This window comes from Tachysurus fulvidraco, chromosome 21, assembly GCF_022655615.1.
Source record: "Tachysurus fulvidraco isolate hzauxx_2018 chromosome 21, HZAU_PFXX_2.0, whole genome shotgun sequence".
Taxonomy (NCBI): Eukaryota; Metazoa; Chordata; class Actinopteri; order Siluriformes; family Bagridae; genus Tachysurus; species Tachysurus fulvidraco.
In genome coordinates, this window is record NC_062538.1 from 8,954,454 (window position 1) to 8,972,515 (window position 18,062).

The 18,062-nt window shown below is 35.1% G+C and overlaps 1 protein-coding gene across 5 annotated transcripts in view; it reads left to right on the forward strand.

Moving 5' to 3' along the window:
* The window catches only part of nectin1a (nectin cell adhesion molecule 1a), a 31,471-nt gene extending 18,411 nt beyond the window's left edge, over positions 1 to 13,060 (forward strand). Inside the window, exons 3-11 of one of the 5 annotated variants that reach the window (XM_047805693.1) lie at positions 740 to 1,039; positions 1,154 to 1,271; positions 1,600 to 1,632; positions 2,608 to 2,759; positions 10,660 to 10,807; positions 11,320 to 11,386; positions 11,720 to 11,931; positions 12,667 to 12,710; positions 12,808 to 13,060. In XM_047805693.1, coding sequence (XP_047661649.1) covers positions 740 to 1,039; positions 1,154 to 1,271; positions 1,600 to 1,632; positions 2,608 to 2,759; positions 10,660 to 10,807; positions 11,320 to 11,386; positions 11,720 to 11,931; positions 12,667 to 12,685 — 1,049 coding nt within the window. In that variant the 3' untranslated portion in view covers positions 12,686 to 12,710; positions 12,808 to 13,060. Of the gene's footprint in view, positions 1 to 739; positions 1,040 to 1,153; positions 1,272 to 1,599; positions 1,633 to 2,607; positions 2,760 to 4,097; positions 8,768 to 10,659; positions 10,857 to 11,319; positions 11,387 to 11,719; positions 11,932 to 12,666 lie in introns of those variants that run through there. The other 4 variants (XM_027134159.2, XM_027134160.2, XM_027134157.2 and 1 more) reach the window with 4 other exon arrangements.
* Positions 13,061 to 18,062: the final 5,002 nt, after the last annotated feature.

Sequence of the window (18,062 nt, forward strand, 5' to 3'; positions counted from 1 at the left end):
TTGATAGGTAAGATGGAAGCATTTTAGAAGCATTTTATTCCTTGTTTTTGGCAACTGTTTATGCTAACCTCCAACCAGGGTAAAGAGTGTTAGACCTGCTAAACATGTCATTTTTTTGGTAAAGATCCAGTGGTTTAGTCCAGCCAAGGATGCATGTCTCAGTGTCTCTGGTGACCTGAGTTCATGATGTGGTGTTCAAATTTCTAACAACATACAGATTCTTGGCTCTGTTTTTCTTATTGGGATTACAGAGCCAAGATTCCAGTTTTTTTTTTTTTCTTTTTTTCTGGAAACTTTGGAGGAATCAAATTTAAAAAAAAAGACAATTCAATTATCTTGTTATATATATGTAGCACTGTTAACAATATACATTGTCAGAAAGCAGATTTAGAGAAATCAAGATGATTTAGATCACTAATGAGCAAGTGGTGACAGAGGGAAGAAAAATTACCGAGGTGACATGAGGAAGACACCTTGAGAGGACCCAGGCTTCATAGGGAACTCATCTTTTTTCTGTGATTCTGGATAGTGGGATTATAAATCATTAAAGTATACAGGTGTCAAAAACCAAAGTCAGACAGTACTAAGTTTGTTGAAAGTATGTTCACCGTGAGAAGACTGTGAATAAAAGACCTGGAATGAGCACGGCAGAATCTTTATAACTACAGCAGCAGTTCTTAGGTACAAATCTACTGTACAGTCTCTGATTGGAATTAACAAACATTGCGTAATTTTGCAGCTCGACCAATGATCCAGATGAGCCTGTCCACACCAACCATAGTGGCAGGATCAAAAGATATGAAAATGACCGTAGCAACATGTGTCTCAGCTAATGGGAAGCCTCCTGCTGTGATCACATGGGACACAGAGTTAGACGGCGAAACAAAGACTGAGGAGATCAGGAATGCAGACGGGACGATAACAGTGCGCAGCGATTACATCATGACACCCAGTCGAGAAGCACATGAGCAGCGACTTACCTGCATCTCTACCTACAATAACGATCAGCAAACAGAAAACGTTATTCTCAACATACAGTGTAAGCAGCTATGGATTGTGAATTTTCCTAAGAAACAGAAACATACGTTTGTCAAAGATTATATGTTTAACATTATATTATTAAAGATGTCTGTTTTGTTTCTGTTATGCACAGATGAGCCAGAGGTGAGCATTGAGGGTTTTGATGGAAACTGGTATATAAATCGAGAGAACGTTCAGCTAACTTGCTTGGCCGATTCCAATCCAGCCATTTCTACGTTTCAGTGGAGATTGTAAGTACATAGCATTGTTAGGCAGATTCCTGGAAACAGTACAACAGTATAAGTACATGTGCAGTTGAGTGCAAAAGTTTGTATGCCCTTGGGACAAAATAAAGGTGCTTGGTTTCACACGTGTTGCTTTGTTAATACTGTACAGTTAAGTTGTGTATGTTAAGATATCCAAAAAAGTTACATCTGCTGCTCAAACCTCTTTGTGTATCCTTGGATCAGTTTTTTGGACTCTCTCAGTTGTAATTCTTCCTGATTCAGTTTTAACTTTGCCAAACAGCTTGGATATTGGATATAATTTTTCTTACAATATATGTTCTGCTTTCTACAGATCAGGTCTGGAAAGTGGAAAAGACGTCCAAATGTAGGTTTTTTTTGTGTGTGTATTTTTTTCCACAAATTCCTTATTTTTAGTTGTATCCTTTTCGCATTTTGGTACCCAGTAATCATGGGGGATGCAAACTTTTGCACTCATTTGTGTACTATGGAACGGTTCATTCTTTACCTGCTTCTTGGGGTCATTAGAAGAATAACTGCTGGCTCTTTCAGAAGCTCTGGCTTTTTCTAACATGTTGTCATTTCAACAACTCACATGGAGTAAACAGATTTTTATTAAACACATTAATATTTAACAAAAAAAAAAACATAGCCTGTTATGATCAATAAGAAATAATACACAGTCAAGGAAGCGTTTCTTTACAGAGGACATCATTTTGTGGTTTCTTGGCAAAAGAGGTTTAATTTTTTTAACATAAGGCTGGTGAGGAAAATTATATTTGCTATAACATAATTGATAGTAGGAACTAACTTGTCTAGTGGACAATGTCACGCTGTACAACGTAGAACAGTTACAAAGGTATTAGGTGTAAAAAAAAATTAATTATTGGATAAAAATTAAACATGTAATGTGCTCTTATAGGACAATGATCAGCTGCGTGATGGTAATATTAAGGCGTTATATCATATAACATCACCCAGTTATCATGATTTGTTCCTTACATAATCAGCACTTCTCTCATAACCGGAAATATAATCAGAATTATCATTATAACCAGAAGATGAACTGCTTTGATCTTTGAATTGATCCAAACGGGTTCAAGATCACAGCAAGGTTAAATGTCTGAAATATTTTTTCTTAGCTTGCTTCCTTAAGTGAGGAATGATGTTTGCAGTCAATTTCGAGGGAATTTCTAGCATACAAAATAGTAACAACAAGAACTAGACCTGGTGGTTTTGGCACCAGTTTTTAATAAAAGTCTCCTATATCGCATAAACATTTTTTAAAAATTCCTTTAATACATGTGTTTCTAACACTTTTGCTATTTCTTTGTCCTTGCAGTCTAAACGGATCCATGCCGAGTACAGCCGAGCAACGTGGAGAGACACTAATCTTTAAAGGCCCTGTAACGTATGAAATGGCAGGAACATACACGTGTGATGCCACGAACAGTATCGGTACAGGCTCAGCATCAGTCGAGGTGATTATAACAGGTAAGAGCTGAACTTTAAGCTCTAAAAGTAAAAGTGCTCATGCTCATGCATGTTTTATGTGAGAATGCTAGTGCTAGTGTATTTGATTGCCTCTGAAACATCGCCATTATATAAGCCACAGTTCAGTCCTGATGATTCTTTGCATTTCGTCCTCATCTGGCTCATCTCTTTTGTTCTTCGAGCTGCATGTTTTGATTTGTGTTTGATGCTTGATGTGATCGGCGTGTAAAGTTCATAGAAACCTTGTAACAAGACTGAAATACTGCATGATGTGTCATTTGTCTCTGAAGTCGCTTGTTCGTAGTAATGGACTGTCATGTTCTGTCAAAATTGGACTATTAGAAATATGCGGTGATGCTTGCTGCTGTGTGTCTCCTGCATGCTTGGATCTCTTCTCCTGAGTGCTCAGGTTTCCATAACACTGTCATAAACCTTTCCTTCATTTACCACCCTTTTCATCACTTTATTTAAAGCTGCTGTGTGTATATATAGACATTTAAAGTTACTATGTATATGTACTATTGAAAAAAGAGTTATATAAAAGTTCATAATCACATATAAAATTTTCATATGCATGCCTAATGTTACAAAGTTAGCTGGCTATTATTAGTTAGTTAGCTAAAAGTCAGAGTGGAGAACACAAATCTAATAAGATGATAAAAGAACAGGATGATAATAATATACACCTCACATTGTGCTGTAGCTAGGTAGCTAGCTAGTCACTTCAGCTAGTTAGTGTTCATCGGTTTTGGGGACACAAAAAAATTACAGCATTATTACATTTTTTAAAATTTAATTACAGCTAATGCTTTAAATAAATATTTTACATTAGCTACATCCAGCACTGTAAAAAAAAAAAAATAAGGGAAAAGTGCATACTGAAAAAAAAAGGACCCCCCCCCCCCCCAAAAAAAAAGAGTCTTAGATCACTAACACTAGCATGCTAACCAAAACAAAGCTCTCACTGAGGACATTTTGCTCTTTCCTGTAGTGCTCAATAAATTTGACAGACTTTTATTCTCATAAAAACCTCCAGAATACCGAGAAGATAACACTAGACAATTTAATAACAACGTTGAAAGTGCATCCCATACTGCATACATTTTATGTAAAACAATGCTGGCATTATTAAAATGCTATTTGAAGTATGTGGATTGGGACACAGCCTTTAAAGTATATTGACTTTCATTAGGATCAATCTGTGCTAAAAAAAAAACTTTAAAAAATATAAGATTTAAAATACTTATACATTCAGCAGCTTAAACTATGTGAAGTGAGGCTTTTATAGGAATTAGCAAACGCCTTAAACCCTCTTCCCTTACATCTCTCCTTACCCAGAGTCCCCTAGCTCAACAAATGCTGAGCAACAGCGAGCAGGTGCCGCTATTGGTGGAGCAGTTGTGTGTGGTACAGTGCTGCTGGCAGCCATTATATTGTTGGTGGTCTTCTTTCATCGGCAAAGGCGCACGTTTAAAGGAGATTACAGCACCAAAAAACAGGTTCTGGCCAACGGCTTTGGCAAAGCAAGCGACTTGTCTTCATGCCCCTCTCTGCCTCAGAGCCTGACCTATCCCGAAGATCTGAACTACCCTGAGGATGAGAAGAAGCCTGAACTTTATGGCCCTAGTTTCTTAGGTGAAAGTGTTCCAGAGTTCCATAACCATCCTTCCAACAGCATGACGACCTACAGTCCAGCGGAGGAAAACAAGAGGTTGAGATTTAATGAACAGAGCTACAGGGATGGCTTTGGGTCTGAATTGGAAGTCTCTGTGGATATGGTTCCTCAAAAAGATGGTTCTGTCATCTCTAAGGAGGAGTGGTATGTGTGAAAAGAAAACAAAGGGGGGAAATCTTTATATATAAATTCATCGACATTCCAATAGCTAGAATTCCTTCCTTCTTTACATGCTAGTAAATACAGCTTAAAATCCAAATAAATGGGTCAGCTTTATTTATATTAATCTCTGGTGTTGGAACGCAGTTGAGAATAATGAGCATTGTTCATACTTTCTCTGGCTCTGTTTCTGATTTGTTATACATTTGTCATACACCAAAGTAAATTACACCACAGTGGTACTAAATCCTCCAACATGACTGACCTAAAGGTGTTTAATGTTCTATAACAGCAGCTCTGACACTAGTCCCAGCTAGAAGTAAAATGATTATGTGTTATCTTTATTGTTTCTATTATAAAAATGAACTCATGGGAGCTTTTACATCAAACACTCCAGGTAATCTAAGTCGAAAAAAAATAGTGTTAATAACAAAGAAAATCATTCAAGAAGTCTCTAGTGTCACTATAAAAGTCAAAGAAGCTGCAGTACAGTTGTAATTTTAATCTGCGATTTTCTTATTAAGAAGCTGCTTTTTTTTATTTGTAATTAACTTCAAGAGAAAGTGAAGGAGCGACTGTTTATAGCTGATAACAGGAAGTAGCTCCGTTCATAATGTTATAACATTAAATTACAAACAGGTTAAAAATATATAATGATATATAAGAGGGATCGAGCAGTACAGGACATCTGGTTATAGAAAAATTTATCAGTTTCAGGCTGGAAATGTGTTTTATTGCTTCCTTCCTTTCTTTGACCCAGTTCTTTGGATACATTCAGTATTAATTGTTAGCACTTAACAGAGCAGATAATGGCACATTTGATATATAGATATATATGAGTATGTAAGCATAAAGAACATGTTTTGGGAATCTATTTTTTTCCCAGAGAAGCTCAGATACCCTGCACAGCAGACACACTCACGCCTGACCTTGTCTTTATCAGGACACGGTCACAGAGTGAGACAGTTGGGCATGAGTAAAGGCAGCGAAGTCTAAACATCTAGCGGTGGCAAGAAAAGTGTGTGAGAGGTCGCAGCACTTCACACGCATACAGAATGGGTTCAGAACAAACATTTTCTCCATTTCTTCCATTCAAACATTTTTCAGGCACTTTGTTTACTGTGAAAATTTTGCACTGTTTCTGTTATTATAATAGATATTGTGGATGTTTTTTAATTAAGAGAACAAAATGTCAAATTTCAGCATAAAAGGTGGCATACTGTAAGTGGCAACAGACACTAAAAATCTAAAAGAAAAAGCAGTTTATTAAAACCACACGTAAAATGGAGCATGTATGCAAGCACAGCCACAAAACGTTATACAGTATGACTGATTTCTAATAAACTGTGATGAGGCAGAACACATGAATTACTGCTTGGCATTATATCACTTTCACAACAAACAAAGCTTCCTGCCAAGCGGTTTATTTTTTTTTGTCAGACATTATGACGTGAGACGGTCGAAAGCACAAACTAAAATGAAACAGATTACAATGTTCAGCTAAATACTCATAGAGTCATGCCTGACAACTCCTAACATGAAGTCAAATAGGTCATGTCCAGCATACAGAATGAACACGAGGAAATAAACATATGTCTAATCACAAATTCACATCAGTAAATATATCTGTTGTATCAGAAGAGTAAAATCTGATGTTTTTCAATGCTTTTAGTAGTCTTATATGATTGACTGCACCAGAAGCCTTTGATAAACAGTGAAGATTTAGGTGCAGGGCTTTATAGCATCTGTGGGACGGAGCTTAGTTACAAATGCACTTTTATTTCCCAAAGTGTTCGAGTGAGTGCTCAGAGTGAGACTTATATCATCATGTTGTTAAATCCAGGCCCAGATGGTGTTGTGATATGTAGCTGAATTGTGCCTCAAGCGAGACTCCATTTAGATTTTTACATATTGTTACTGCATGACAGGTGCAGTTTGTAATGTTTAAGCATGTTTCTTTCTGTTGTAAATATAGAATTATAACATTAGAAAATCTTTAGGTTTTACTGTTCTCTGGTTGGGAAATAAGCTCCGCCCCCACCCAGAACAGAGCTGCTCAACACTGCTCTTTTTCCTTACGCATAAGCAGCATTTAGTGCAGTTTTGAATCGAAGCCTAGTGTGTTTATCCTCTTGGCGTACTTCATTTAGACTCTGTGAGAAGACAGCAATCCACAGCTGCTGCAGCTTTTTAGGACTGCAGAAAAACAAATGCAAGGGGAAGTCCTTATTCTTTAAGCAAGGAACTGCAGCTGTGAATACATTTTAAAGGAAATAAGGATGTATACCACATCAAGTAACTGTTCCAGCTGCACAGTTAAAATGAATAAGAAAATAAGATGGATGTTGATTGTAGTAGAAGCAATTGTCGGATTATATTACATATTTAAGGCATGGTCTACTATTATCCAACCAACTGCCATATTACCACCAGTAACAGACATCAAAACATGTGACTAATTTGAGGAAAATTACATCTACACATATTTTTCATTCTGCAGTAACTCTGAGAAAAACTATGATATTTGACATGTATATAATCAGCTGTTTACACACACACAACATGGCTCAACATCATATGTAGTTTGTTTGCTAATTGGGAAGACGTCACTATAACATGTTTGATTCACAGTTAATGCATGCTCCTAATCTTCTGATTTTATAATATAGCCTTAAACAAGCTGTAATATTTATTATGGTATTTGTAGTCAGTCCTGAGTTAGAAGGTAAATGATACTGCAACATGTACGTTACTCTACCGGAGCTGAAAGTGCCAATCATGTCCTGAGTGCAGAGATCGAATAAATCATCATCGCTAAGGGAGCGCTGTCTTACAACACTGACTGGTTCAAATCTCCTAATTAAAAAATAGCTGAAAGTAGTAGATAATCAACAAAAATTCCAAGCTAAAAAAAAAAAAGTTCTTATTACAGAACTTAAAGTCCATGGGATGGACTAGCTAGCTAATCCAGCTAATCTTGTCGTCAGGCTGGATTAGTGTGTTATTAAGCATGTTGTTTCATGTTGTACACTGTTGTCTGAGTTAAGGTAAGGCTAATAGGAGGACCTGGATCAGATCCAGACTTTTAGTTTTGCTCATGTGCCCTATATTACATCTTCCCAATTAGCTGGCAAAATTCAAAATCATCGAAACAGAAATGAAGCACATTGTGCAGTAGTATTTGTGCTATCTCAGGAAGCTGTGACCATATAAGGAAAGGAAATGGCTGGGGGTGACAGTCACATATGCTGAGAGGATGGAATCAGTTCAGCTGTAAGAATAAACAAATTTATCACCAGATTAAAACCAAGCTGAGCAAAAAAAAGAAAAAAAAACTGATGATGAATTAATTCTAAAACGCAGGTTATAAATGGAAGTCGTGGCAATTCAACTGTCATTTAGCAAAACATGTCTAGTAAATGTATTTTGTACAATCATGTCCAATCCTATCAGCAGATTGGTAAAAACTCATACAAAGGCTGCAAGCTGGTTAAATATCTGCACTTCAGACACCATAATAGTTACTATTTTAGAGCTGCATGAACTCATTATGTTTTATAGATATAGATATATACAGCAAGACGCTGTGCATGCGCTGCATTATCAACTCCACCAAAGACTTACAAAAGTTAACATGTTCTACCAAATGACAGAAAAGCTCTTAAAATCATTTATGGTTTGATGTGTCAGATGTAATTTATTGACTTAAAAAACACAGTAAAACACACGTTCTTGTACATATTTGCTGTATACATGTCTTGTAGTGCAACTGGTTCTGTGCAAAGGGAAAACAGTAAATAATGTATAATGTGTATATGTCGTGCTCAAATCCAGTTCTGTTCTCCAAAGTGTTACATATTCCTGAAATGTGATGACTAATATGTTTTTTTTTTCTTTTGTTTTCGCACATGGATATAACTACTCTGTATACTGTTTTGTAAATATTTGAAATATGTTGAGTGCTGTGCAATAAGTCACTATTGTGAAATTTACTTATGCTGTACAATATACTGTATATTTCCACTGGCATGTCATTTGTTAAATTAATGCGTCATTTTCTTGTGGGTTGTAATTGTATTTTATAGTTTAAGTGTAGCTTGCATATGTATTTGTTGGGATTTCTGGGCATAAGCACATGGTTATTGTTCTTTTGCAAATAAAAAGTGAAACTTCATCTGGGCAATTCTCTGTAATTAGTTTCATATGGGGAAAAGAAACACTTTGTCAAATGGTCTTGTTTATTACACAAACCATTTTTCTTTCACTATGTACTGAGTAACTGGCCTGCGTTAGCTGGTTGTCATTTAGTCCTGACAGTGAATTCCTTTTTCCACTCCGCAGTAGTGATGTGTTAAGAGACATATATTTGAGAGATATCTACTCGCTGGAGACTTCTAGTTTGCGGCAGGCTCTCTTTTTTTCCCCCTGGATAGAAGCCAACCTTTGTCTTTCCAAATCCTGTAAGAGGCTGGCTTTTATTGGTCTGGAAGTAACAACACATTGTCCTATGTACACAATGATCTATATGTGAATGCTTATGTGAAAGCCATTCATGACAAACCTGATTTGCAGGGTTGAGTGGACACAAATTAACCCAAAACCCCTACACATTAAAACGGGAAGTAAGTATATATACTGTAGATACAACATTTTTAATGTATTTGCATTTAGGTTTCTTTGTTCTTTACCTTCTTCTACTGCACTAGTTAACATCATACTACAGCACTCGATTGAATACTCGATTCTGATCAGTCAGAAGATTTTTAATAATTTTCTAGAACAGTAGCAACACATGATCCTAGACTAATAAAAAGTATTGTTATATAACAAAGAGAAAAATACATAATTCTTGATAAGGTGAAGTTTTGTTTAATGAGATGTTCATTTAACATCTATGGAAGAAGTCTTCAGTGTCAGTGTAACAGTAAGTAGGTTTCCATCACAGGAAAGTCTTCAATTCAGAGAGGAATTTGAACCGTCTAGTTGCTAGGTAACATTACAAGCTGATATGTTATTGTATTGTATTGTATGGATTATAGCAGTTATAATTTTATCCTATTAACTTAAAAAAACAAGACAGGAAGACTTGCCTTGTTGACCTAAAAACTTGATTTGAAAAAAAAAAAAACAAAAAAAAAAACGTTTTGATGAGTCATTTATTAATAATTACAATAATCATCTGTAAATTGCTGTGTTCTAAGAGGAATAAAACACAACAGTGGGTCTGCTGTAAAAAGAATAATTAAGTTTAGGGTGGTAAAAGTAACTCACTGATTATTGTCCTATAAACAGCATTTCTCGTGATGTTTAATTCCTACATACAGACATCTCTGACATTAAATTTTGTTTGTTCATGTTAACTAATGTTTCAAATAGTAAAAGTGAAATGTAAAGAATTACCAATGTTTCAGAGGCATCTTATACATCAACAATAGAGAGTAATTCATGTTATGATACTATGTTAATTATTTTTTTCTTTGTGCTGCTATTTGTATTATTTTGGATAATTAAGCAATATCACAGAACCAAGAGTGTAAAAATACTGAATATCAGTGTGGTTATGATTTGCCCGATGCTAATCAGAGCTGTGCTGATGTTCAGCTTAACCGCATGATTGTAAGTGAAATATTGTTTTTAAAACAGATTTATGAAATCGAAATTATTATTGATGACATTAACTAACATTACTGACACAATACGACCAAATGTTCAAGGAGAAATAGGTCCGCTCACATATCACAGTGTAGCACATCGATAAGGGTGCTAGCTAGCTCAGGGTGGTTTGTACATTCGTGTCAAAGGGGCTTCTGATCAAATTGGCATCTCTTTATCTATTTTCTCATCATCTGACACGCTGTTGTATTTTAAGTCAAATGTTAAATTACTGAAAAGTATTGTTTGCCATGTCTGTTCATGATGTCACTGACACAATTCATCATCCCAGTGTGGATATACTAATTACTAATTGTTGTACAATATCTCTTCATTTCAATTTCATAGATGCTGCTAAAAATAAAGGTTAATTTTTATGGTAGGACAATCACCAAGTATGTGTTTTTCCCACAGACACCCCGCAGCCACTGAGCGCAGCCGAGAGGGTGATGGGTGTCCTCGGATGGGTGATCGCTCTTGGCATTATCCTCAGTATAGCCGCCGTCGTATTTGTGGTCAGCAGACAGAGGCAGAAAAAGCAGAGTGAAACCGACAGTGACTCGTGGGTACCGTGCAACTGGCCTATAGAATTCTGTGCTAGAACAGTTTGTGTATGTATCTGACTTATGATTGAGAAAAAAGATGTAAATAATTAAATTCAGTATGTGTATTTAAGTGCTGTAGCTTATTAGAATATCCAATCGACAGTTGAAAGAAAGCATGATCTACATGTATAGTGCTTCTCTGGGTTTAATTACTACAACAAAGCCCATCATTTACCTCTTTTATTGTAGTTAATATATCTGTAATATTTGGACATCAGTCCTGAATGTCCTGAATTCTCATCTGTTAAACTGGTAAACCAGGTTTTGCTGGTGTACTGAAGTAGCATTATCTTTCTGATTTCTTGCTGCATACATACACCTGGACTTTTTATTTTTATTTATTTATTTCATATTTTTTGGGTTACATGTGCCATATGATCTCATTAAGAATAGTCTTGAGGCAGATTTGGTTTTTGAAACCTGCACTTTTCCGTCTCTTCTGATCCTTAAAGATCTTTGTACTCAACAGGGCCGGCTCTTCTCTCGGCCGTAAAAAGCCTTCTTCTTTTAAAAAGAACCCAGCCGATGACTTCCAGGTAAGACAGCACTCAGTTCTTGTGGTGTTTTTGGCCATCTTGTAAAGATGCACTAATGCATTATACCTTGCTTGCTATGCTGAAAAGGAAGGCACTGATGCCTCAGGGTTTAGTGTCTGTGAACAGAGAGCACCTCCTACTGGTGAACAGACAATGACAAATGAACTGTTTCCCTTGTAACTGAAAGAACAGACGGATCATGTTGTCTTCTTGTAACTCCGGCTCGCTCATAAACCAGATTACGATGTCATTGTTTCATGCAACTCTCTAAAGCAGGAGTTCTGTAATTACTGCAGTAGATCTCTCTCTAATTTGGTGCACCATTTTCCACAGAACCAGGGCCAGATATACGACGAGCTTCCCAACAAAGCTGATTATGTCAGTTACCATCTGGCGTGTAATAAGGACGGCTATCCAGAACAGCACTCTCCACCCATTCAGCCACCTCTCACATTTCTACCCCAGCACCCATGCCCCCAGAGCAACACGTTCACGTGTCCTACAGCACCCAGGCCTAACACTTCATACACCTTCCCTAAAGAACAGTATGTATGAGCAAGCACATGCAAACCTCACACCCTTTATCTCTATCCTTGCACCACTGCTACTGTATGTAAGAAACAAATGCAGCCTGATGTGAAGAAGAGTCATTGTTACCATCTTAATGTTGATCAATTTCTATAATGGCATGTCCCAAAGTGTTTTATTCCCCTTATACAGTATCAGCAAGTTTCCAAATATCTTTTTTAGTGTTATTTAATCAGGGGTGAAAAGTTTACAAAGAACACTGACTTGAGTTAATGTACTGCTATATAATAACTGACTTCAAAGAAATAAATGATCAAGAAAAAGAAATAATAAAGGAGTCATATGATGAAATAAGTAGGCCACATAAGTAATTATTTTACAATAGAATTTTTTTACACCATTGATACAAATAATCTGAAAAAAAATGTGAGGAATTAATTTATTTGACAGTTACATGAATGATGTAAACAACACTATATAACAAAAGGTAACATTATTTAGCTAACCAGGCCAAATGGCTAGTTCCAGAAGCATGCTAGGTTTGTTAGCAAGCTAATGTTAATTCATAACTGTTTCTAGCTAAATTTAGTATTGATCACAGACTGTAGAAACACCTAGATATATTTAACCTAACAGGCAAACTTGAAAAAAAGTGATGTTTTAAATTTAATCCAAAGATTATAAAATATCAGAAGATCTGGCTAGCTGGTCTAGTTCACTAGCTAATGTTTGGCCTGTACATGTTTTCGCAGGTTGGATGTTGAGCTCTGAAATGCCGATATCTCCATGGGTTTTGGTATGAATGATTTGCAGATTATAATCATAATGTTTCTTTTAAGGAATTAAAAGTGAACCTATCTGATAAATTTGCTCATGTGTTTCCATTATTTCAGACCTTGCTGCTGTGGCATGTCCCAAAATTAACCCAGGGTAGCTAAGGTGAACATTTGATTTTTAAAAACTCAAGAAAAATGATTTAATTCTAGTCAGAAATCTACCATATAATAAAACATGCCCTCATGTTCTGTATACCATAATGAGATTACATATTACTAGTTTATTACTTTTCACCCCTGTATTTAATGTTGTGGGAAACAAGTTAGTTCATGTTATCACTTAGGTTATAGCAGCTATAAATAGTTATTACCTCACCAGCCTTTCGTTTCTCCTCCTTGAAGTTAATAAAACAATATTGCAGCTTGTTCCTGAACAGCTGTAAAGTCCTGGAAACTTGGACACGTTCCAATGTCAGTTAAAGTTAAAACTTAAAGTTACAGATTTAACTCTGACTGTTATAAAGCATTGACCTTCCATATGTGTTAAATAATCATCTCCTTAAACTTCACTATATAAACCATCATCTGTTTATGTGGGGTGTCTGTCATACACATTCCTGTGTATGTTGTTGTTATAGAAAAAATATTGTATTACAACATTCATGTGTTGCCTTGCTGTTATAGAAAATGAATCAAAATCTTCTGACCAATCAGATTTAAGAAGTCAGTAGCAATGTGGTATAAACTTGTAATGCCTATTTATTGTTCATTTTGTACATATTCCTTATGTGTATGCTAGATATAATTGTACTATAATCGTTCATTTTTCATGACATCTAAGTTCCTTATCTTTGTGAAGTTTCATTTTTTATGTTGATATATTTTAAAAATACAACCCACAGCATTGCAAGTCTCTGTATTGACCATTAAAGATGAACATGCATTCAAATGTTTGTTTGTTTGTTTGTTTGTTTGATTTTTATTTAACAATTTGAGGTGGTTCTAATTATTTAATCTAAATGTTTAATCAATTTAACATATAGTAGCCAATATCTGATGATGAAATCTTTCTTTAAGACAAGGAGAATTTGAGCAGTTGTAGGAATTTAGTAAGTTTTACTAAGCATACTGGAGAAACTGTCACAGATCTTCTGGAGACGTTAATCATACCTTATTACACTTGTTTTTGTTTTTTCATGCAAAACCCATCAGCTATCTTTAGCAACAGTTGTGTTTTTTTTTGTCTGAGAAGTAGGAGGTTACATAATCTGCCAATGAGTGAAAATTTTGTAAGATAAGATAGAATGTCATTAATCTTGAAAGAAATTCTTGTATTGTTTTCTTAAAGATTTAAATTGTTGTTGAAATTATATTGTTTGGAAATCTAAAAGTATTTTACTGACCTAAAAATGAAATAAAAATGAAAAAAAAAAAAAAAGTTCCCCAATAAATAAATAAAATAAATAAATATGATGGACATTATTTGCTACTTAACACTGGACATCATATCTTTCTTTATCCCTTTCAAAAGAAAAGTTCTACATATGTTGTATTGTTCAATTAAAAAAATAAAAAAATAAAAAACAAACAAACAAACAAACAAACAAAAAGCCCACCTAATGTAAGTAGGAATCTGTGGATGGAATTCAAATATCAATAATATTGCTGTTATTTCTATTTGTAATAGCAATATTAATCACTTAATTGTTAATATACAAAATGCTTACATTATTAACTATATTATTACAAATAATTCTAAATTGGGAAACAAGTACAAACGGTGCATAGGAATCCTATTGGAATTGTATGTTTTCTTATTATTATATTAATAATTCATTTATTTAATGTTTTTTCTTTGTTTATTGATTGATATATTTTATTTATTATGTCTTTTTCATCCGACCAATCTCCTCATACATAGGTAACCACATCATAACTACATAATGTATAAGACACAGAGTCCAAATACTAAACCTTTCAGTTTCTAAACACATCTTAGAAACATTGGAAAGAGAGAAGATTGCTCATAGATCATAACGATCCCCACAGTGTGCAGTTCTGTTTTTTAATTATGTATAAATGTATAAAAGTAAGAAAGCTGGTGTAATTATCCCGGTTACACAGAAGCGAGATATGAGAAACTTATTAAAGAGCTCCGTTGCTAGTCCTTGAAATACGACTTGCTATTAGACCTCAGCATAAGATTGACCTCAAACCGAGAGACGGATAATGAGCACAGAATGAGCAGAGCCTGGGTAATAACTAATGCTATTCTTCATTTGTTGTACAATTTTAATTATGTAAAGCCTCATTTTTTCATGACCACTCAGAGCCGAGCCTGACTAACGTGAAGGAATGGAAAAACACAAAAGCAATAGATCCTTGCATGGTCAATAATGAATGAGATACAGGTATCTTTGTGTCATCTAAAACCCAGTCTCTTCTCTGTACTCCACTGCATTCCTGCATGTACAGGATGGGATCAGTGAATAATTCAAGCCAAATCAGTTAAGAGATTCGATCAGCTCACAATTGCCTGCCCACACTTCTTGGACTGGGTAATATTTATTGCAGGATATTTTTTGCTCAGTTTTTGCTATTTTTTTGCCATTGTGGATACAGACTGGTCATCTGAGCATCATGGCATCATGACACACAGACTGTACGTGCTGCCTGATTTCTTCATAACTGCATTCTTTCTTCCGCTCTTCTTGCACGGTAAGAGGCCACATACAGTATACAGATCAGGAAATATGCTAATCTTCTTCTGTGCTATCGTTTGCACAAATATTTTAGGAGGAATACTTTTTGTATACTAATAAATCTTTTGAAGAAAGAGACTGAAACAAATATTTGGTTACCTAAAATTCTTTGCCCTAAAATTCTGGTTCCTAAAAAAATAATTTTTTGTTGTTTCCATGAAACACAACAGGAGTAATCATTTTCCACAATGTTGATCTTTCCATGTAATCATATTATTTAATATAAGGAATGTTTATTGTGCTCTGTGGCACCCACAATAATGAATAAACATTCAGCAATTAAAAAGATCTTTAAGGAAAAAATATGTTGCTCGATGAATTGGTCTAAATTAAATATTCTAGTACCTTTATTTTAAAAATAGTTTATTGTTGAAATCTTATATTACTTACATTTACTATTGTGATTAATATGCAGTTTAATAATAGTGCACTTTCCGTACCAGCTGACTATATTTGAAAACCTGGATGCAAGATAACATTATGTCAAATTATATACATTACATATGTCATGTAAAAAAAAGAAAATACTTGTAGGTATACTGTTATAAGGAAATAATCAAAGTTGAATATTTTCCAATAACAGTACATACTCATGTGTTTTACTCCTTTTGTTTGCCAATTATATTTTTATTAAGTAAAGGAAAGCACATCACATTTTTATCTTTTTATAGAGTTGCATTTAATGTTATGAAACATTTCCTCATTTGAAGTTTTCAATTCAATTTCGATGAAAAAACAGACATTGTAACAAAGCAGCTTTACATCGATATTTAATTTCAGGATATACATTTTAAATGAAGAAATATACCCTTAATTTTTGCCATTGAAGACAGCAAATACTATCTGGTGATGTTGACAAAAAAGTCCATAGCATGTTTATGTCTCTGTGCTGAAGACTTTCCCATGCAGAAAAATTGTTACCCTTCTATAAAACATGAATTAATTATCAATGATTACGCTGTTTTCTTGATGTTTTCTTTGTTAAATAACAACACATTTATTTATGTGGAATGTCCCGTATACAAGTCATTGTGAATGAACTGTTACTATAGGAACAGTAATGTCAGTGCAGGTCTTATAGAAAATGAGTCAGTACATTCTGACAAATCAGAATAGAGAATTTACTGGTGCTGTGGTATAATAAATTACAGTAATATTTTGTTGCTTTTCTACAGCTACAATATCCATCACTTTCAGCAACTTGAAATTCATCACAGGTCATCCTCAGAGTATCTTTGCAAATTGATACTAATATGAAACAAATATTTCGTGTGCCCTTGAGAAAGCAGCAAAAAATCTTACCAATCTATAGGCTCAGAGAACACTTTATGTTATAGAAATATGAATATAGTCTGAAGACAGTTGTCTGAAGTTGTCAGGTTACATTTCTCCGTTAGAAATCCAGAGAATTCTAAATTAATTTTGTCCTGTTTGAGGAAAGTCTTGTCTTTAATGAAGACCTACTATCTAATATCTACAGGTTTGGAGATCACAGACCCTGGCCAAGTAGTGTACAGAGAAAACAGAATAAGTGAAGTTGTGGAACATGAAGTAACACTGGAATGTGGTTCCACCCTCCCTGATGTCTACATCTGGAGCTTCACCAAACCAGGCACTGACAAGATTCGAGCCGTGGTGTATAACTTTGGCAGGGGTCCAAAGCTCCAACAGCTGGCTGAGGACTTGGGTGACCTGACAATAATCAATAACAGTGCCTCTTTGTTTACAAGAAAACTTCTTCTAGCTGCAGATGGTTTGTATACATGCCAAGCTTTTTATGACAGTACAAAGGGAGCTAGGCTTGTCTACTACTATATCTATCTGCGGGTTTTAGGTAAGTGGCAACTGATTTATGAAGTTTCTCAACTGTCCATGTCATTTCAATAACATCAATGGTGCAAAATTCCCCATTATATATGTTCATTGTTATTTAGAGCGATCAAGAACTTTGTTAAGATTACATGCTCTTAAGATTCACAAGTAAAACTATTTATGCGAACTTAAGCAATTTTTTTTTGTCAACATAAACACTTTTAATCTGGTCCCAGTTTCATGAAGTTCAGTTCATGTTTAACTAGAAGACCTGTCCATATAATGAATCAGTTTAGCAATGATTTTGAGTTAAAAAAAAAAAAAAAGTTAAAAAACAGCAAAGTCACAATAAATAATGTGTTTGGCAACATTATCCACAATGAAATGGGGTTGGCCAACAAGTGAAGCTTGCCTGTGGCTCCAAATGTATTATGGCAGTGCATTGGTTTATTTTGCTCCATGTGCTCTAGTTGAGAGCAACAGTTTCTGTCTTTGTATGCTGCTGGATCAGAATGTACGAGAGTAACATATGATGTTTGTTGAGCTTCTTGAACACTCATAGCCTTGAGGGATAGATATGTTATTTCATGTGCTCTGTATCTCTCTTTTATTTGTCTCTCTTAGTCCATGCTTTCTTAACAAAAGCCCAAGCTTTTAGGTGCTTCTCAGGGATGTTTTCACCCACCCCCTTTTTTAACTGTAGGGTAGTACTCTAACAACTCTACCTGTCACACCATCACTCACAAGTGCATTTCTTGTACCCTTTCTTGTATATGGCCATCTAAAATGAAACGTGTC